Raw genomic sequence first — 19,066 nt, 5'->3', positions numbered from 1 at the left:
TGACTGATTAAAAACAAGCTGTTGCTATTAAATGTATTATCATACAGTACAATGGGTGTATGCCTGAGCTAGAGAGTAAAGTGTACAGGGCAAGTTAAAACAGGTTGGAAGACAAATCAATGCAGATTTTTAACTTCAGCTACTGACCTGTAGCTCTCCATGAGCCCTAACGCCAATTATTAACCACATTTAAAATGCAGTGGCATTTTCTTGACTACTAGTGTAGCCAGTTAGCTCAGGGGGTCAGGCAGCTGGGGTAAGGCGTGCATATTCGGAGCCCTTCTGAGGTCACGGAGGGCTGGGATTGTGTCCTACCATGTCAAGTGCCTCCTGCAGCAGCGGTGGGCATATGGCTGCCTAACAGCTGCCCGGGCAAGGCACTGCCATGGAGCCTCCTGCGAGCTCAATGGCCAAAAGTTCGGAAAATCACTTTTTGATGCAAGCTTTGGCTCACCATCCTTCAAGGGGCCAGCAGTGGTGTTGGGGCACAGGTGGCTGAAAGCTCAGGGCAGCTAAAACCCCTCCGTCGCTTTGTTCAGGCTGGGCAGCAACCGGCAGCAATGCGTGATGTGCTGGGGGCATCAGGAGTCTCCCCTCGCACCAAAGGGCACCAGGTGAGGCCGATTTTGGCTCTCTTATTTGCTGTTCCACTTAATGGAAACATGCCAAGAGGTTGACTCCACAGTTTCAGCTGCCGTCTTGGGTATTTCAAGCCCCCGTTGGGGAAATACGTGCCGAGAAGCGCCGGCAGCTAGGGCAGAGACAGCTTGCCTTGGAGGGGCTGAGGGGAAAGCCCGGAGCGGCTGGGCTGGGGTTGCTGCCTCCGCGCTTCCCCGCTGCCCTCTCAGGGACGCGGCGGGGCCGTTGGCGGGCACGCGGAGGACAGCGGCGCCCGCGCGCTCCGCACCGGGGCGCGGCCCCGCGCCGCGCGCTGATTGGCCGCAGCCCCGCATAAAGCCCCCCCCGCCCCCCCCCCCCCAAACCCGCGGCACGCGCGCTGGCCGCGGCAGTCGGCAGTGCCCGCGGGCGCTGCGGCCGCCTCGAAGTTTGGCGCCGCGCGGAGCGGGTCGCCCGGCCGCTCCGTCCACCGTGCACCGTGCACCGCCCGCGCGGGGCCGGGCTGCTCGGAGCCGCGCGCGGGGGCGCCCCTGGCTCTGCTGGCTTCCTTCCTCCCCGCGCCTCCTCGTCTCCGCGGTGCGGTGCGGCGCGGCGTGGCGCCGCCCGCGCAGTCGGCTCCGGGCGCTTCGCCCCGCGGCGGGCCGGCGATGGCGGGGCGCCGGCGGCGGCCCGGGCGGGTGCGCTGAGGGGCCGGGCGGCGCCATGCGGTCCCTGAACATCACCCCGGAGCAGTTCGCGCAGCTCCTGCGGGACAACAACGTGACGCGGGAGCAGTTCATCGCCCTCTACGGGCTGCGGCCGCTGGTGTACATCCCGGAGCTGCCGGGGCGCGCTAAGGTGGCCTTCGTGCTCATCTGCGTGCTCATCTTCGCCCTGGCGCTCTTCGGCAACGGCCTGGTGCTCTACGTGGTGACCCGCAGCAAAGCCATGAGGACCGTCACCAACATCTTCATCTGCTCCCTGGCGCTCAGCGACCTCCTCATCGCCTTCTTCTGCGTCCCCTTCACCATGCTGCAAAACATCTCCTCCAACTGGCTCGGCGGTGGGTGTCGGGGGGCCGCGGCGCGGGCCGGGGGGCCGTTACGGGGTCGGCGGCGGCTGGGGAAGGCGGAGAGGCTGCTGGGGGGCAGCGCTTGCGGCCGCAAAACCCCGCGTGGAGCCGCCGGTCCCCCCGCCCGTGAGGGGCTCCGAAGGGTGGCGGGTGTCCTGCGGCCGTTGGGCTCCGCGCGCCGGACCCCTGCGAAGGGGCTGCCGGTCTCCCTTAGTGCGTTTAATAGCAACGTAGTCGGCGGTGGTATTTCCGTGAACTTCTGAGCGCGCTTGTGAAGTTCTTCGTACTCTCACAGCGTTTAAACTCCTCAAAACTCGAGACGTCCGCGCTCTCGGGAGCCGCTGGCCGTGCCCAGGCGTTCGAACGCTTTATTGCGGGGTTAGGGCTTTATCTCTAGGTGTTCGATTCCTTGCCCTCGGCGTACTGCGAGTCGCTTTTCAGCGGAGTTAAATAACGTCTGCACCACCCCTTCAGGTTGTGTTAAACCTCTTGTGCTTTCGTGTTCACGTGTTGTTAAAAGTTGCAGTATGTTTGTAAGAAACTACAGATTGTGTGGTGCGGGTGAGACCTTTTTTTTTCTCCCCCCCCCCCCCCCCCCCAAGTAATGAGATCTGTCTGGCAGGTAAAACATCATTCCATCGTTACTCAGCTTAAATTCCTTTGAGATCAGCAGATTTGGAGTTAGAACCCTTTAACCCTTCTCTAGAAAAAAGTGCATCCTTGGAAAAACAGGGTGGGAGGCAGTGAGAAAACATGTTATAGAATATTCTGAATTTACGAGCTGCTTATCTGCAGATTTGGGTATCTGGGTGTCTGACCAAATGTAGTACGCAAGGAACTCATCCAGTTTTCTTAGGTTGTAGGCTCTTTGGGTGTTTTTGGCCAGTGGCTCGGCTGTTTATAAAGAAGCTTATCTGTAAACCAACTGTAAAGGATCGGCTTTTTCTGGGATTGCAGGATAGAAAATTTCATGACAACTATTTCTCTTACACAGAATTTTCATTTATGTTGGAATGATGAATTATTTTTAAGACTTGCTTGTGTCTGTGGAATTATGTTATACTCCCATTGACGTGAAGGACCTTTGGGTAAGGTCTCACTGATGCCCAGAAGGTATACTTTTTTGCATCGTATTTCCAAAGTAAAGCTACAAAAAGACAAAGGTGAATTAACATTGCAAAAGGGCAGTTCTCTTTCTTCTCCTGATCTTAAGATGGTGGTTGACAACCATATGTGGGAAAAAGTATAAGGGATTGTTTTGCAGCAGACAAGATCTTGTCCTTCTGCAGATTGAAATATTTGTAACTGTAAGGATGTTCATACAGTGGCACCATTATGTTTCAGTTCTCCTGTGATTTTGCTGTTGAGAGTTGGTGAAGGTTGCCTTCAAAACATGGAGATTTAATTCCAGTACAGTCAGTACGCTAAAATATGGGATGAAAATTGGCAGATCAGAGGAGACTTGAAAACCAGACTGCTGAAAATTGAACCCAATGAGAAGTAAGCTTTACTTTTTATCTCAAAGCCAGGAACTTTGTAGGAGAAATGCTGAATAGAGGACTACAGGGGTAACTGATAGTAAAGACAATGAAAAAAATATTTCTGTGCAGCTGTTTTATTTTCTCACAAGCTGTCTTTGGGGGAGGCCACCAATGTTTTAAGGCAGTACAAGTGCTGAACCCCCAAATTAATAAGCATGTGCAATAAAATTAAAGGAATACATTGGTATCTACTTCTGCCTGTCCTTGTTTTGACTGTTTTAGTTCCAGTTCTCCTTGCTTAAACAGAATACAATAGAAGGCTCTTGGAGGTATCAAGAGATTCCACATAAAGGGGAGACGACTGGACTGTAAAGATAACAAACGGGATTCTTCTCCCTCATAGAGGGCACTCCAGTCTGTCAGCTTGAGACCCCGCATCTGACCAGAGTCATCTAGAAGTTGGGTGAGATGGAGCCCCTGCTGAAGGTGAACTACTGCAGATATGGCAGAGGCATGTGGAGCAGTATAGGGAAAGTAAACATAATGTTTCTGTTTACCTTCTCTTACTGGGGGTGCTTGACAAAATCTGGAAGCAGTGGGTGTAAAAAGTATGATACAGTTGCAACAAATGCCACCGACCAAAACCCTTGTGTTCAGATATTCAATAGTTGGATATTTTAAAATACACTGTTGTGCAGGTTTTGCTGTGTGTTTTCCCTACCCTCTTGCTGTGCTAGAGCATCTTTAATAGAAGTGCATTCATATGTCTCATTGACTTTGATATCAACCTCTATGGTCTTGTGAAAATAATTAACTTTCAGTAACGCAATATTGACAGGATATAATAAGTAACATATTTGATGAATGTTACCCTTGATTGTTGAAAAAGAGTTAAATAAAATTCAGGGAAGCAAATGAGATATAAATAGATGGCATTTCTTCAAGGGTATCTGATTCCTGAGGCTCACACTGTGAAGCATGAACAGTGATTACAGTCATATTGCAAATTGGAGCCTACCAGACTAGGAGGAGTCTTTCCGTTGCTGGCTTTACTGGTTTAGTTTTTCTTTTGCCTCCCATTTTTTAGCCTGAGAGAGCTTATTCTCATCTACCGTAGTGCAAGACTCTGCTCCAAGTAGTGCAAGCTCCAATCCTGTTAAGAACAAGGCACTTTGACTGCCATAATATATCCCTGCTGGAAAAAGTGGTGCATTCTGAGACACTTGCTACTAGATATATCTTCAGGTTGCTGAGCATTTGGGGTCATTTTATTTCTTGATTTAGCTGCACTTGCATCACTGAAACACCTGTACTAGGTTATGTGAACTGAGACATAGATATGTTTCGTACTGGCCTTTGAATTGGGTTTGATTCTGTATTTGCATGCTTGTATGTGTGTGTTTTGTTTCCTTCTACTTTCTCCTCTTCTTGCTTCCAGAAAATCCACAGCAGAACAGAGGTGTGAGGGCAGAACTGCTAACACCTTCGATTATTGAGATTGTACATACAAACACAAGAACAGCTACCCTTTTTGAGCAGCTGTTAATTTTTAAGGCATTTTGGGAGTGCTATTGGAAAGGACTAATTACTATTTTGGTGTGTCTAAAGTGAAGGATGTAATACTTTAATCCCACAGGATTCCGGGTGCGTAGTTTACAATAGAACTCCAAAGAAAACATTGGTAGCTGGTGATGTAAAATAATGCAAACTGAACTGCAGAGAGTGGCTCCTCTCTATGACAGATAGTGTGTTTGTCTAAATTCTTTAGAAACTGAAGATTTCTCATGATCACTGCATTACATTTATTAGACCTTGATTCACTTCTGACAGAGATGGGAAAGACTAAGGCACTGGCATGACTTCTTCCTTAGTGTATTTCTTAATACATTTTAACTTCACTTACAATTCACCATCTGCAGTTTCAAGAAGCTGAATGCATGCCTCCTTTTGCCTGGTGATTATCCAGCATTAACATAGAACTGCTAGCTCTACACAGGGAGCAACTGGAAACATTTTGATCATCAGCATCATGACCAAAAATAGGTGAATCAGTCTTAGCTTTGGTTCTCTGATCACTTAAGAATCTGTAGAAGAGTGTGAAACTGTTAAAATGACAGCATATGTTGCAATGTCTTATTTAGACTTTGCCATTAAGAAGGCTGTAACTTCTAGAAGACCTTTTAATGCAGGTGCTGCAAACTAATCTCTCTGTTATGTGGAAGATACAGTGGAAGAAAATTTAAAATTGCAGCTTTGGCATAGATGATCACTGGGATCATATTTATTAGTAAAGATGGATAAAATGGGAAAGTGAATAAGATGCTCTTCAATACATACAGCAAACAGGCAATCTCAGTGTGAACTAGATCAGTTGAAGATCTTGTTCTTATATGATCATAGACAGGAGAGAGCAGTAGAGGTCTCATTGTCATACTCGTGGCAGTACCATTAAAGATAAATTTTGGCTTTTGTTCCTGTTGGGCCAAACATTACATGAGATGCTTTAATTTCTGAAAATACCTAGCTGAGTAAAAGCAATATCTGCAGTACTGCTTGAAGCAACAGGAAAGTAACTCTTGATGTTGTGTAGTATAATAGCTCTGGCAAAAGATAAGGGCAAACATCAGGTTACTGTAGAGCTGGCAATGGTAATGTCTTTCTCACAAATTCCCTGTTTCATCAGATGAAATAAATCTTCTCAAAACAGATGCCGGACGGTGGCTTTTCTCACCATTTGCAGAGTAGTGAATCATCTGATGCACTACTGGATGCGCAAACCGTTTGAGAGGCCGCCGGGTATCTTGCCTGGCCTCTGGCTGCTACTGCAGAGGTGGGGGTCTTCTGTACATCCTCTGTCATATCTCCCTGTTATGTACAGGTGTCTTGCTTACTGAAGGCATCTAAAGGAGCAGTAGATGTCTGGTTTTAGGCACCTCAGCTGCTCCTTGGTATGACAGCTCCTTGGTATGTAAAGGCTAGGGTGAAAACTGAGTTGCATGTTGTAGCCAGTTCTCCATTTAGCGTGTACTCAGTTCTTAACCAACCATCTTGTATCAAGAGTTATGCGTCCCTACTTACGACGTTTTCCGTGTTAGAATGTACAAACATCCCTCACTGTGAGATTAAAAATTAATTTTAGTAATGAACATTATTTTTTCTTTGTTTTCTTGTCTGATATTCTTAGACATCTCTATAGAATTTCATTTCTGTTCTTCAGTATGACATTAGAAACTTCTTCACTCTGACTTACTTCTGGAATTTTCTTTGATACTAAAAAATTTCTAAATAATCTCAAACTCTATTGACATACTGTTAAATATGTTCAACTGATCTATACTAGACAGTAAAACAGAACATGAGAGATTCAGCTATTTGAATCTCCTGTTTTTAAGGTTTTCTGACTTTCTGATTTAAGTTGTGTCTAAACATTTTAAATCAAGTCAGGGATGTAAGAAGGACACTTCTGCCTCCTGCTGTGTAAGAGGTTATGTCTCGGGATTGGTCTGTTTCCACAAGAACAAGATAATTTTTTAGTTTTCTCCTGTCTGTGTGGGTGAAATCCTGCCTTATCATTCATTCTCCATGGTTCTGCTACTGTGTATTTTCAGGCATTTGCTTATGAGCAGAGGCAGGAATAAAATTCTATATGAAGACAGGCTGAGAAAGGGTTTTACAGTGAATGCCTTAGCAAAGGAAGCAACAGGCTTAGTTTTGTTATAATAGAGGGACAGGGCGACACCTGACTAAAATGAAAAGCAGCAAACAATGCTGACAAAACTAATTGTACCCACACATTTAACATAGGGGTTTTTTTTGTTTTGCTGTTTTTTACTACAAGTTGTGCACATCATTAATGGATTTATGTGAGCGTTAAACACCATGACTGATGTAAAATATTTGCTGTTGCAGTAGTTGGTTTAGTGGGGCAGTCACTACCTCCTTCCTGTGGTAGAAATAATTGGAGATCTTTGCCTTGTACTGAGTGAACCAGGGCTATGCTTGTCATTTGCTGCTTCTCTCCCTGTTAGTGAGTCCCTTTCTTCAGGAGAGAGCTGGATCTCTACCCCATCCCAAAAAACTCCACCTGTACTGTTTGTGCCACAACTGCTTAGTACTTTTCTGCAGTAGTTTTACGTTCTAGTAGCAAAGCTTTGCTGCTTAGCTGTCCCACATCCTTGCATGTTTGTGTTTACGTTTTTCACTTGTTGATTGCTGCATTTTGAAATAAGTTGCTGCTGATTCCAGTTTGCCTTTAAGACTCTGTGGTGTCTGTTGCAGTGGCTCTAAATTCATAACCAGAGACGCTGCCTGTGAACCTAGGAGGAAGGAGGGTGCATGGTGCAGGGATGGGATAGCTTGATGAGCTAGGCCAAGCTGTGTGGTCTCCTTTTCCAAATCACAGCATAGAGGCAGTGGTCTGAACTCTACAATGTGTTGGTAACTAAATTATGGGTTTTTCAAGGAACGTAGTCTAATTGTGGGTTCATACCGTGCCATTTCATCTCAACTGCTGTAGCTGACCATAAAAAATCAGACTAGGCTAGCACAGATCTTACTATCATGCACACGCTCATACCTTCTTCTGGGCAAATGTATGTAAATTGTGTTCTTTTTCCTCTGTACGTAACATATGAGGGACTTGTGCATCACAGATTATATACTAAGGACACAAAATTCCTGTATACCCAAGAACTGATATAAAACAATGTGCTGCCCAGTGTAGTTTGTAAGACCTTCAAGCGTATCATCTGTTTTATGGTGGAAACTGTTTTGTTTTCTCCCCTGAACTTACATAATACAAGAAAACAGATTGCACCATGTGAGCTGAAGAGAACATACATTTATGTTTGGTTTACATACTATGATAGAGACTTACTCCACAGAGTTAAGCACAAGGGCTTGGTCAATAACATTTTAACAGAGCCAGTAGCAGTTTAACTTTTATTACAAAATGGTTTTAGAAACTTGCTTTTTTTACCCGAATAAAAGAAGAAAAATTGATGTTTTATATGGGTAATGAAACTGCTACCTCATCCATGGACAATGTTTGCTAATGAAGGTATGAAGAATTGTTTAAGGGAACATCATTTATATTTGCAGTTTTCTAATATGTTATCCTTAGGGAAAACTCTAATCATTGAATAAACCATCCGCTTTTCAGCCATGCATAAGGAATACTTTTGGGAATCTCTTAACCTTTTGAAAAGGAGAAGCAATTAGCTATTTTAATTCCCAGTAATCCTGTGGAAGTGATTTTCTTTCCCCCTTGGAAATGATCAGTATTAAATGCTTCAATTTTTTTTTCAGTAACAATTTATTGGAAGTATTTACTGAAAGACTTATCTTGTAGAAAGTTAAATATTTTGATACATACTTAAAATACTAGGTAAAATATACTGTAAAATTTTCAAAAAAGCCACACGTTTTTGTATTGAGGGGATTTAAGTGGAAAAGGCCAAAAAGATACTTTTCTATCAATTTTTTTCAATGGCCTTTTAAAAATCTTTGGAACGCTATAATCTTTCCACTGCGTATTAGATTCCTAAAAACACTTAATGGATTGCAAAAGAACTAAAACAAAGTTCTATTGTGAAAGATTTAGCTTACCAAAACCAAGAAAATGGCATACAGGAATCTGAGAAATAGACTCAAGTTATCCCACTACCCCATTTAGCACAAGAAGGCTTCAGTCCATGGAATGACATGAGAAAGGTTAATGTGCTGGAGCTGTGCTTATCTGTGGGTTCAGAGTCGTTACATAGATGCTGTATATTTTATGCAGCATAGCATAGAAATCTCCCAAGTATCTCTAAGACCTGGAATAGGTCTGGCTTTGGGCTCTGTATTGGGAAGCAGACAGTGGCACCCTTTTTCCCGAGCTTCATCTCTCTAGAACCTGAATTTGACTCATTGGATGTTGATGAATGGCCTCAGGTTGATGATGTCGGCACAAATTTTGGAGCTGGTCTTAAGAATATTAACTTCAGCTTAAGTAAAAATCTAGCCAGGCTTCTCGTCCAAATCAAGCTAATTATTGTTTTTCAAGAGCAAGTCAGAGATTGTATTCATCTTTGTGTGTTTTTTTTTTTTTGTCATTATGCCATGATTCTGAACTTTTATTTTTAGGGAGGAAAAAGTGCTTTGAGCATTGAGCATATCCTGAGGAGTGAAATGATAGACTTCAGAGCACATCTTTCTCTTAAGCAGAAATTGTTCTTGTGCTTAAAATGAGAGTTCTGTTTTAGCGACAGCTGATACTTAAAAACTTAGCTTTTTTTTTTCCCTCCACCAGGAAATTTTAGGTTTTTCTGGCATATAAGGTATGTTCTCAAAAGTCTGTTCTCAAAGAATTTACCAGAATAGGTTATAGCAGTTTTTGCAATCACTTTCCAGTATTTTTCCCCTCCATGGTTTGAGAAACAGTATTCAAGGAAACTGACTTCACTTGTTAGCCTCATTTCTCTTTTGAGTTAAAATCTATAGTGTTAATGCTGTTGAGTTACAGGGTGGTGTTTTAAATATGCATGCTTTTCCAGAGGTGGGAAATGAGGACTAAGATTGAAAAGGAACAGCCTCCCTCCCCCTCAATTTAATTCTTGAGAGCCCCTCTTTTCGCAAAGTAATGAGAAATCTTCTTAACTCAAGCAGGAGGTGCTCACAAGCAGCCTGCAGAAGAAGAATTTCAATTTTGAAGTCTCTCTACATTTTTAATTTTCTGTATTGTATTTACCAGGTAATCTACCATTTTGAGGTCTGATAGAAGAAACCTAATTTCAGTCAAGTAAAAGTAATACATGAGCAAGCCAAGTAGTTCATGAAGACTGGCTTACCTTCCCAGAGTAGGTAATAAGGACTGAGAGCGCAGGGATGTGAGGCTGTTATAGAAAGCAGGCCTCATAGCTGTTAAGATGTTTGAGACTTGGGAATGAGTAATGGAGAATGACTGTTAATAGGCTAAGAATTAAATACCTGCTTTCAGGAAGCTATAGCAGTAATGAAGGCCATAGATCTGGGCTGGCTGTGCATAAATACAGCACCTCACAGTAGCAAACTGTACGACTCTTGTGAAGCTGCACCCAGGAAACTGCATTTAATTCAGGCAGTGTCGTTAGCATAATGTGTTAATCGGAGAAGAGTGAGAGCTGGAGAATGGAAAAATGAAGAGACTGAATTAAGCCTGTTAGAGGACTTCTATGTATCACTTGGCAGAATGGTGCTTTAAGTGCCAAAGTGTACAGAAATAGAGAGATATTTAAATGAAAAGAAGGAATGTATTGGTAACAGCAGAAAAGGCAAAACTCAGAACAGAAAACACAAAGACCTTCATAAAACTGAGGAATAATCTGCTGAGATAAAAGATAGTATCCCTGTAGTTTGGGGCATTTGAAAGTAGATGGTTGAAGATTTATTCCTGTTTTGTTTTTGACAGAGTCTGACTGATACAGAACAAAGCAAGAACTCTTGTTTTTGCAGGTATAATGATGTACAAGAGAAGAATGACTATTGAAAGCTCCATTTGATGAATAGTTTAAAATAGGCAACTTAGCAGTGTAGCTGTTAAAATAAATATGAGAAGCCTTTTTTTCACAATATCACTTCAGTAATGAAGTTTGGTGTTAATATTTCTTCATGAACTGCAAGAGTTGCTTAATTTACCTTCTGACTATTGCAGGTGCCTTTGCTTGCAAGATGGTACCGTTTGTTCAATCCACTGCTATTGTAACTGAGATTCTCACGATGACCTGCATTGCTATGGAAAGACATCAGGGAATTGTGCATCCACTGAAAATGAAGTGGCAGTACACCAATAAAAGAGCTTTCACAATGCTTGGTAAGATTTTAGGCATCTCCGGTATTCATCCTGCACTGCCTGCGTGTTTGGAGAATTAATTGTGTGTCTAACTGGTGTAGATGGTGTAAAGAGCAAAAGGCACTGATACAACTAGTGATACAGAGGTGGAGTTAATGCTGAATCTATCAGTGTTTATAAAATAGCTCAAGGATAGTGTCTGTGTGTGGAGTGATTACTAGCCAAAATCCTGACAATAAATCCAGAATCCCAAGTCAAAGATTTATTTGACCAGAACTCTGACAGACTTTTGATAGCCATTTTCTTTAAGAAGAAATATTCAAAATATACAAGCACTGCTAAAGGAATGTCACAGTTGTAAATGGTCCTTCCATTGTTACACAGGGAACATAGGTAATGTTGCTTGTGTAAATTAAATTCTTTACACTTGGATACCAATAAATGAAGGTAGCTTGAAAGAAAGGAGACTGATGACTGAAGAGGATGCTGTTGATGTGAATGTTGTCTGATTGCTTTAGATCAAAAATATTGTTCTTAACGTAAGTTGTCTACTTCACCTGACTCTCACAGATGAAGCTGTTAAACTTGTTGGCGCTAAAACTTACACTTCTTGTTGTACAGAGTATTAAAAAGTGTATTTGTTTACAGGCATAGTCTGGTTGCTGGCAGTTATTGTTGGGTCACCTATGTGGCATGTGCAGCGGCTTGAGGTATGTTAGGCGAAATGGAAATTTATGTTTTAAACTCAGCCCTTGCTGGATCTTTTTGCAAGGTTAGCAACAAGATTGAATAAGCTTCCTGACAAACGTGAGAGGGGATTAACAGAAATGAAACTTTTGTTCTGTATGCCAGCATGAGAAAGACGAATAGTTAGGACTACCATGCTGTGGAAGAGAGACTACCAGCAGGGACTAGTCATACCTATGTACCCCAATTATTTCAAAGAGCAATAATTGCAAATGTGACTTGCACTGTGCCTTGCTTTTGTTTTATAGGTGCACTGACACCCAGCAGTGTAGGGCTTAGATTAATGTTTCAGGATGACATAGTGTTCTCCAGGATGTGGAAGAACTGTATCTAGTTTAAAATGTAATTAGCTGTCCATTATAGTTTAAGGAGTTATTATGCACTGTTGGAAAAATGCCTTGTCAGAATCTGCAGCTTGTGAGTCTGAATGTTAACAGGAACATTTTATTAAAAAGGGTTATTTTGTGACATGTCTACATTCTTGTCTCTACTTGCAAAGTATGTAGCCAAGGTTTCCTTTGAAAATCCTGTTTAAAAAAAAAAAATAAAAAATTTTTTTTGAGCAAGAGTACAAATTGGAGCATGTCCTGACTGCTCTCTGTCAACTTGAGTAAATCCACCACTTCATGTGGAAAGTGATTGGAAGAATTTTCTCACTTTGAAAGGTCTCTTTCTGTCCTTATATTTAAAAGCAAGGAACATTTGAATGTGCTTGGTCTTTACACTTGTGATAATTACTGTAGTGACTCATCTCCTTTACACTTGTTGCAGGTTAAATATGACTTTCTATATGAAAAAGTATATGTTTGTTGCTTGGAAGAATGGACCAGTCCTATTTATCAGAAGATATATACCACCTTCATTCTTGTTATACTCTTCCTTCTTCCATTGATGTTGATGCTTTTCTTGTACACTAAAATTGGTTACGAACTCTGGATTAAGAAACGAGTGGGAGATGCTTCAGTTCTTCAAACCATTCATGGGAACGAAATGTCTAAAATATCAAGGTTTGTAAATAAAATATCAAGGATCATAAAGTACAGCTAGAACTTTGACTCTTAAAAAGCAGATTTGTTCTTCTGGCAGTTCTTGAGAACCAGTGCAATAAAGGCTGTCCTTATCCAGTGGGAGGTCTGCAAGCATGGCCCAGATTTTTAAAGCTAGCTAGCTATTTATCACTTAGCTGCCTGATTTAAGACAACTTAAAGATTGTTTTCATCAAAGTATACAGTAGAGACACTTTGGAAATCAAGCCACTTCAATAAATCCCATATTATGCATTGTGAAATTGTTGCTTTTAAAAGATGTAGGCTGTGAGTTAGAAAATGATTTGGGAAAATGCTGCTGTATTATTTCCATATATTCTTTGGAAAGCTCTTTATATAACTCTGAGATTGTGAACACTGCTTTACGAGCCCTTTATAGGTTAAATTGGCACATGGGGAGAAAAAAACCAAACAAACCAGAACTCACTTGAAGAACTACTTTGATACAGTTTAACTTGATATAGCTTCCAAAGAGATCCAAATGTTTTGAGATTTGTTGTGCCTTGTGAGACTATCAAGATGGTAACTCTGTATCTGAAAAGTTATAAACTCAATAATTATCCATTGGAGAAATAAATAAGTTTATTTACATTTATAATAACTTTGCTATTTAACACGTAAATAGGCTACCTTTCATATTACCTCACACTTTTACTTTAATTTGGCAAATCTGTCTGTTACCTGACGTGCTAGAAACCTCTAACAATTGTGTGCATTGAGGAGAGTATCACATTAAGTATGGGCTGTAAGGAAAATACTAGCAAGCAGCTTAAAGACAAATGATTCCTTAGACGAATGTCTGAGGAAGTGCCTAAAGAAGCAGACAGTTATCGGTCAAAACTGAAGGAGGATGTGACCTCACATCAGTTAGGGTGACATTCATCTAAACTTTGTGTTGGTCCTCAGTTTAGTGAATGTTTCACATAGCAGAAAGAAGATCCTGTAGTTGCTGCCAGTGAACGGTTACTTCTTTAGCTCAAGTGAGAGATGTCCATCCTGGGATCTATAAACCTAGTTATATTGATGATATCAATTCAGAAACAATGATGAATTCATACATATGTAGAGTCTGTCAGATATTTAAGGCAGGGAGCGCATCTCTTGCTCCTTATTCCAGCACTTCACCTAGCAACAAAAACTGAATTTCGGGGGCATAGCTTCACCTGCTCTCTGTCAAATTCTCTGTGTAATGAGGTACTGCAGGTACAGTTAGTGCTCCCAGTTCTGGGAAGGGACACTTGTTTTTTGAGCTATAATGGAATTTCAGGTGTTTTTCCCCCTCTGTTACTACTGGAATTGTATTTACTTAAATAGAGTGAAAATGCATTGCAAGACATGCTAATGTCACTGCTTGCTGCAACTACCACATGTGGTGTTTTCCCTGAAAGAGAGAAATTAAAAGGTGTTAATTTATGTACTGGATGTATATGATACTACAGTTTTTTATTTCAAAAGGAATTATGTACTTTGGAGCATTCTCTCGGGAGGTTATTTGCATCTGCATCCATCAGAACATACTTACAGATTTAACTCAGTGAAACTTAGGTTAACTTACATAACTTAATGATTCAGTATAAAATGTCTTGGTGCAATTTCAGGAAGAAGAAGCGAGCAATTGTTATGATGGTGACAGTGGTGTTTCTCTTTGCAGTCTGTTGGGCCCCTTTCCATGTGATTCACATGATGATAGAGTACAGTGAGTATCTGCCATGTGTCATACAATAAAAACTTTTTTAGTTTTTTTATTATTATTTTTTTCCCAATAATGGAACTGCAGATTATGAAATGCTAGTGCTGCTGCAGCATTCAGCTATGAAATACCTTCTGCTAGCAAAGGTTAATGTTTTGCTTATAAATCCTGAATCGCTGTCTTGTAATAGAGATACATAATCAACAAGAGATGAATTTCTCTGAAGTCTGAGTGATAGACAGATCTGCAGTGCTCACAGAAAATGTAAGTACATTTCAGAAACCTCTTATCAGATGTAGTGTTTGGGAGATGAACATATCTGAGAAATACTTGTGTGTCAGCCAGATCTCCTCTTCCCTGCTGTAGCACTAAAAAAGATCTGTGTCTTGCTGTAAACCGTGCTGGACTTTGTGGAGGGAGTGAGAGTGGGCACTGTTGGTCTCTCTCCTTCTACATGGATGTAGTGATAGCAGGTGGGACTATGCAGCTGGCCATGTGTAGGGACACTGAAGTGTTCAGTACCAGCTGTGTTCCACTTGCCAAAGGCAACAGTTGTCTCTTTTTCTTCTATTGCTGATAAGATCATAGCAGATAAGTCAGTAGTGCTACAGCCAGTCGGATGAACCAAATCATGTTTATGCCTGGACAGAACCAAAAATGCTTAAGCTGTAACTTTTAAAATTGTCTGGATTGTCCCATATTGAGATTGCCCTGAACTGTTCTATATAGCACTTCACTCTCTTTCCACTGTCACTTTCAGGGATTGTTTCCCCTGCTGCAAGGCCTCATTTAGCTCACCATGTAAACCCTTGTACAGCTGTTTCCAAAGTTTCTTAGCCAAGTATTTGAATTCAAGAAACTCAGGGTATTCCGTGATCTCATGTAATTAAAATGTGAGATATCACCGAGAAGGTGCATTTTTATTCTGTGAGCCCATCTGTGTCAGCACAGAGAATGAAGCTGCGTATACTCAGTGAAAAGACGCTTACAAGTTTCTCATGAACGTGAGACACAGAGTCAGAGGAATACTTCAATAAACAAAGCCTACATTTAGCAGACTGGAGGCTTTCTGTCACTTGGCCATTGGGCAAGGTTGTTGTTTTTTTTTTTTTTTTTTTTTTTTTTTTTTTTGGCTCATGAGTTGTCTTTCAGACTACTCTGTCCTTCCTTACATGTATAGAAGCAAGACTGTGTGGTAGGTCTTGATCTTTGCTTGCTGCTGAAATCCTATTGCTAAAATTAAGAACCTCCAGCAAGGTGCTTTCATGGTAGTAGACAAAAGCTTCTAATGCCAGACTGGATCTAAATGGGCTTAGTAATGGGTATTCATACCATTCTGTGCTTACGGCATATCTCCTTTTTCCTTTCCAGGTAACTTTGAAAAGGAGTATAATGATGTGACAGTCAAAATGATCTTTGCTATTGTCCAAATTATAGGATTTTTCAATTCTATTTGCAACCCTATTGTGTATGCTTTTATGAATGAAAACTTCAAGAAAAATTTTCTGTCTGCCATCTGCTTTTGTGTTGTCAAAGAAAATGCATCACCAACGAGGCAACTTGGGAACTCGGGGATTACTATGAGGCGACAAAAGGCAAGTGTTTCTCGAAGAGATCCCACTGACTCAGATGAGGCCAGGAGGGAGGCATTCAGCGATGGCAACATAGAAGTCAAGTTCTGTGATCAGTCTACTTCAAAAAGGAATTTGAAACAGCATCTTGCCTTATTCAGCTCTGATCTTACTGTGCATTCTGCATTAGGAAATGGACAATAACATCACAAAGGCTTTTAGAATGGAAAAAGCATTCCCTTTATCTGCTAACTTTGAACAAACCATTTAAAATATATTTTTCTACTTTGCATGCTGCAAGGAGGGGAAAAATATTCTATGGATTATGATAATGTCTGAATAATGAGTCAGAAACTGTAATATTTTATAGATGAGGAATAAAACTTTGGAAAACAATATTACTGCATGATTTCCAGAAAAATGTTTTTCTCCCTAAGCTAACATAGGGCTTCTGTGCCCTTTGCTCTAGGTAAACCAAGCAGCTGCTGCTTGTTTGTTTACTTTTTGTCTGGATGCTCACAAACCGTTGGACCATACACAGTGGAATGTAGTTTGCCAGAAGATATAAACTATGGAAAGCATGCACACTTCCTTTGGACAGCTTCAGAATCTCACCTGGGTCTAACATTGTCTATAAGATCTACTGTCTGCACTCTGAAGATAGAGAAACTTGAGATTTGAGTTTAAGAAAAATGCAGAAGAGATGCAATTCTGTTTCGCCAAGTACGCGAAAGAGCCAGCCAGAATTTGACTTTGAAGAGATAAAGATTTAAACTTTGCATGCATACTCAGATTTTCTAAGCAGAAAGCATATTTGAAATTAATAATACATGCATAATTAATGTACTGTTTTTACAGGTTAATTCTCTGGATAAAAGTATAAATGTGAGTGTACTGCCTGTAAACAGCATTGTTCCTGCTGAAAAATGTAGAAGTTGAAAAAGTGCTATAAGAATCAAGGGTCTACAGATGCTAGAGGTGTGTTCTATAGAATAAACTCTGAGTTTTACTTAAGGTTGTGTTTTAGATACATGGCTCATGGGTTGAAGTAGTATTGTTGCCATGTTCTGGAGGAATATAAGGACCAGCCCCAGAACCTGATGGACTCTACAGAAGACTTTCAATTGAATACATGGTCTTTTGACCAAGCCCTTTGCTTCTGTCAAGCACAGATTTTTTTTCCTCTGTTTTCTCTCCCTCATCTTCTAAGTGGATAAACAGGGCCGATGTTCTGTTATTTTTAGGCTTTCTGGCAAATTACAAGGCTGAAATCATATAAATTCTGAAAGTTGTCAGTGGGCAAAACTCAGACTATAAAATCAAAAGATTCTTACAAATGTGGGCCTGAGGAAAAAATGTGATCTAGAAGGTTATATTGTGGTCTGATCATGTAAATGGGGCTCTGAAATAATTTGCGATTCCAGCTGAGATTAGGCTGGATCCTTTAAGAATAGGTTGTGAATTGTTAGTGCTCTTTTCTGTCATCCCTTATTCCACCTCAGGGACCTTGATGCTCCCTTGGCAGTAACTTTCAAGATTCTTTCACATTGCCACTTGCAAAACTGTAAATGAAAATCTAGTCTAAGTTACGCTTGCTGAAGTTAGAAGTAATCTGATCCTTCTGTAATGTTCATAAATATCCTTTGGATAAGGTATTCTGATGCTGGTTTGTGATATACTCTTTATTTTAAATATATACTACTTTAAATATATATATATATATATATACACTTTATATCATATATTCTGACCCAATGACATGTTAAGATTCCTAACTTGTCCTGACAGCCAGAAATTGAGAGCATTCCTATTTACATTAGCATATGTATTAGATAAAAATACCAGTTTCAAAGAGGTACATTTGGGTAAAACAGCATGAGTGAGGTCAGGTTCTGCCTCAGACACTCAGGCACAAGTGCCTCTTTGCATTACCCTGGAATACTGCTGGTAAGTAACAGCAACAATATTTGCCTGTGATTATAACTGTGGCTTCCTTTGAAGTCCATTGCTTTGTTTTAGTCTTTCATCTTTCCAGAAAGAGGTCTTTTTAGTAAAGTTTCTGCCATGGAGAATAGGGACTCACATTGGCTGGTTATCATCCTTTTCCTCAGCTGATGCAGTTTTCTGGCTCATGATAAGGCGTGCATGTTTTAACAGATTTTGTAAATGAAAACCACTTTATTATGTTACGATTTTTGTTTTATTTGTACTGCTGATTTCAGTGACAGATTTTAACAGCAAAGTTGATAGTTGCTTTGTAAAACTTATGAGTGTTTTATGTCTTTGGGTTTTTTTGTTTATTTCTTCTGTTGTCTCATAAAATGTAATGTCAACAAGTGATTAGTGTAGTATTTTCCATTAAAACTCTATTTTGGTATTTCTGGTGCTGTTTTAGACTGGGAGTACATTCTATAAACTTCATTATTTGAGTATGTTTTTGTTTAAAGATCAGCTTACTTGTGCCTTTTTTAGTGATTAAGTTTCAGTCCTGTGACAGGTACCAGCTTCTACTGTCATCCTTACAGATGTGATTTAGAGGACTTGTTAAAGAGGAAGGTAATAAAGATCAAAAGTTCCAATGTCTTGGTAGGAGAGAAGTGGTAAGTGTTTCAGCAAAGGCATAGTGGTTAGATTTAGATTAAATATAGGCCAAACGTCTTCAGAGAGTTCTTTTACATCTTAATAAACTATATCATTAGTGCATTTTTTGGCACAATAGTTGTCTCAAAGCCAGATAATCTTGTGAGAAGTCCCAGCTGCAAGGAGTAGAAGACCCTTTATTGACTTAAGCAGAATTAAAATTTTGCCCATGCGTGCCTTTGTGTAGGTTTGTGTTTGGGGGAGTGTTTGTTTTATCAAAGCCTCGGCTTTGATTTAACTAACAAAACAACCTGTTGTACTGAATCAGTCCAATTGTGTGTCCAGACTAGTAGTCTGTCTCTTGCAGTGTCTCATGTGTTTCCAAGTGTTTGGCTGTTACTGAGTACTTCAAATCAGTGAAAGCTAATACTGCTATGGAAGGAACAGTCCTGCTCTCCTCCCAACTTGCCTG

The 19,066-nt window shown here is 40.9% G+C and overlaps 1 protein-coding gene across 4 annotated transcripts; it reads left to right on the top strand.

Moving 5' to 3' along the window:
* Positions 1–1,320: 1,320 nt before the first annotated feature.
* QRFPR (pyroglutamylated RFamide peptide receptor) lies at positions 1,321–18,350 on the top strand. Of its 4 annotated transcripts, none has more exons than XR_010884251.1 (7): positions 1,321–1,660; positions 10,823–10,981; positions 11,609–11,670; positions 12,479–12,714; positions 14,405–14,449; positions 14,634–14,707; positions 15,815–15,833. XR_010884251.1 is itself a non-coding variant. In XM_067297096.1 (7 exons), the coding sequence occupies exons 1-6, from the start codon at positions 1,321–1,323 to the stop codon at positions 14,672–14,674; spliced, it is 936 nt and encodes a 311-aa protein (XP_067153197.1). In that variant the 3' UTR covers positions 14,675–14,707; positions 15,815–15,851. The 4 variants fall into 4 exon arrangements, 3 of the variants coding, with proteins under 3 accessions (XP_067153197.1, XP_067153196.1, XP_067153198.1); XM_067297096.1 differs by having other exon boundaries at positions 14,352–14,449; positions 15,815–15,851; XM_067297095.1 differs by lacking the exon at positions 14,634–14,707 and having other exon boundaries at positions 14,352–14,449; positions 15,815–18,350.
* Positions 18,351–19,066: the final 716 nt, after the last annotated feature.

The sequence above is a fragment of the Apteryx mantelli genome, chromosome 5, assembly GCF_036417845.1.
Source record: "Apteryx mantelli isolate bAptMan1 chromosome 5, bAptMan1.hap1, whole genome shotgun sequence".
In the NCBI taxonomy this organism is placed as follows: Eukaryota; Metazoa; Chordata; class Aves; order Apterygiformes; family Apterygidae; genus Apteryx; species Apteryx mantelli.
The sequence above is the reverse complement of the archived record's forward strand: the minus strand, read 5'-3'. Positions and strand labels throughout refer to the sequence as shown.

Coding starts and splice junctions, on each gene's coding strand:
- QRFPR (XM_067297095.1), top strand. CDS start 1,321: ATGCGGTCCCTGAACATCACCCCGGAGCAGTTCGCGCAGCTCCTGCGG. Junction 11,671..12,478: donor GGCATGTGCAGCGGCTTGAG/GTATGTTAGGCG, acceptor CACTTGTTGCAG/GTTAAATATGACTTTCTATA. Junction 14,450..15,814: donor TCACATGATGATAGAGTACA/GTGAGTATCTGC, acceptor TTTCCTTTCCAG/GTAACTTTGAAAAGGAGTAT.